The 2,032-nt window shown below is 50.1% G+C and overlaps 1 protein-coding gene across 1 annotated transcript; it reads right to left on the bottom strand.

The window, feature by feature from the left end:
- Window positions 1-282: 282 nt before the first annotated feature.
- Window positions 283-1,361, bottom strand: BDKRB1 (bradykinin receptor B1). Its single transcript, XM_008590485.1, has one exon. The coding sequence runs from the start codon at window positions 1,352-1,354 to the stop codon at window positions 296-298; it is 1,059 nt and encodes a 352-aa protein (XP_008588707.1). The 5' UTR covers window positions 1,355-1,361; the 3' UTR covers window positions 283-295.
- Between the last annotated feature and the right edge of the window lie 671 nt (window positions 1,362-2,032).

The following is a 2,032-nucleotide window of genomic DNA, read 5'->3' as shown; positions in this document are numbered from 1 at the left end:
CAGAGTCGTCACCAACAAGGCTCACCAGATGTGTTCCCTGGACTTTGTACTTCCCAGCCTCCAAACTGTAAGGAATATTTTATTTCTTTGTAAGTTACCTAGTTCCAGGTATTCTGTTATAAGCAACAGAAATGGACTAATACAATCTGCAAAGTCCCTGTTGCTGTATAAGGTGACATTCAGGGACCAGATCCTGGATATCTTTGGGGGTTATTATTTGGCCTATCACAATAGTATTTATTATTATGTCAGAGGTAATTGACAAGAAAGCCAAGCTTCTTGGTTCACGGCTGTTTTAATTCCTCCAGAAAAGCTGGAGGATTTCTTTCCTAGGGGACGAGGACTTTGGGGCAAGACTTCTAGGAGTGCATTGTTTATAAAGTTCCCAGACCTTGGTCCTGAAGAGCCGGCCCACAAAGACATAGATCACTGGATTCAGGCAGCTGTTGATGAAAGCAAAGAAGTTGGCTAACTGCAGGCCCAAGTCAGTGAAATCCTCCCAGAAGCAGCCTCCGATGGCTCGTACCTGTAGGAGGAATTCCAGGAAGGCAAAGAAGTGGTAGGGAGCCCAGCAGACCAGGAAGGTGGCCACGAGCATGAGGATCAGTACCGTGGTTTTGCCCTCCTTTGGGCCCCCACACCGTGTCCTGCTGACCTCTCCCCGCCCTCTCAGGGAGGCCAGGATGTGGTAGTTGAAGAAGATGATCGCAGCTAGCGGGAGGAGGAAACCCAGAACGTTTAACTCCACCATCCTTGCAAAGTGCCAGGCCTCATGCGGGAACAGCAGGATGCAGGCAGAGATGTTCAGATCTGGGAGGACTTTGACGGATCGCAGCAGGAACGTGGGGGTACTCAAGAGGCCCCCCACGACCCAGATGAGCACGCAGGTGGCCTGGGCCTGCCTTCGCTGCCGCTGCCTTCGGCTGGCCATGGGATGCACCAGTGCACAGTAGCGGTCCTGGCTGATAGCCACTACCAGGAAGATGCTGATGAACAAATTAGCCTTGATGACCCCATTGACGATGCGGCAGAGGAGGGCTCCGAAAGGCCAGTTGAATTGGTTCCAGATGTTCTCTGCCCAGAAGGGCAAGCCCAAGACAAACACCAGATCAGAAGCTGCCAGGTTGGCCAGATAGATTTCTGCCACGTTCAGTCGCCGCCAGGGCAGGAGGAAGACAGACAGGACGAAAAGATTTCCCAGGAGGCCGAAGAAGCAGATGGTGATGATAAATGCTGGTAATAGTCTGTGCAGCAGGTCCCAGGCTTCTGGAGCATGGTCACAGGATGTGGCATTGGGAGGGGAGAGCTGGCTCTGGTTGGAGGACTGGAGCTCCAGGAGGGTCCGGGAGGCCATCCACAGTGACCTGAAATAAACAGCATGTAGAATGGCACAGGAGGTGGCAAATGACAGCCCACAGGTCAAATTCAGCCTGCCACCTGTTTTGGACAATGAAGTTTTATTGGCACATTCATTTACATACTGTCTATGGCTACTTTTGTGCTGCGACCAGAGTTGAGTGACTGTCTGGGCCGCAGAACTGACAATATTTATCATCTGTTCCTTTAGAGGAAAAGTTGCTGACCTCTGGTTTAAAGGAAGGGACTAGAGATTTGACACCTGAGTTCAAATCATGGTACAACCAGGAGCTACCTAGACCTACTGACTTTTACTCTCCTTTTAAAAAACTTGAGCAAATCATATCCCTCTTGTGGGATTGTGACAAGGGTGGTGATAGTATCTATAGAGTGCTTGGTATGGTGCCTGTCATAGAGGAAAGGCTCAGTGGGAGGTGGCAATTAGTCTCATATGTGACCATATTGTTATTATTAGCATTTAACACACATTTAATGAGCACCTACTTTGTGCCAGCATGTTGCAAGGTGCTGGAGATACACAGGACAGAACAGCCCCAACCTCATGGTGCTCACCATCTGCAGGGGTTGCAGACAAGGAGACATTGGTCATGACCTAAGATGGAATTAAACAGAGGCTAGGAAGAGGCACAGCCAAGTGGGAAGCTGCTCTTTGGGG

Source organism: Galeopterus variegatus, unplaced genomic scaffold (assembly GCF_000696425.1).
Source record: "Galeopterus variegatus unplaced genomic scaffold, G_variegatus-3.0.2 Scaffold6147, whole genome shotgun sequence".
In the NCBI taxonomy this organism is placed as follows: domain Eukaryota; kingdom Metazoa; phylum Chordata; class Mammalia; order Dermoptera; family Cynocephalidae; genus Galeopterus; species Galeopterus variegatus.
The sequence above is the reverse complement of the archived record's forward strand: the minus strand, read 5'-3'. Positions and strand labels throughout refer to the sequence as shown.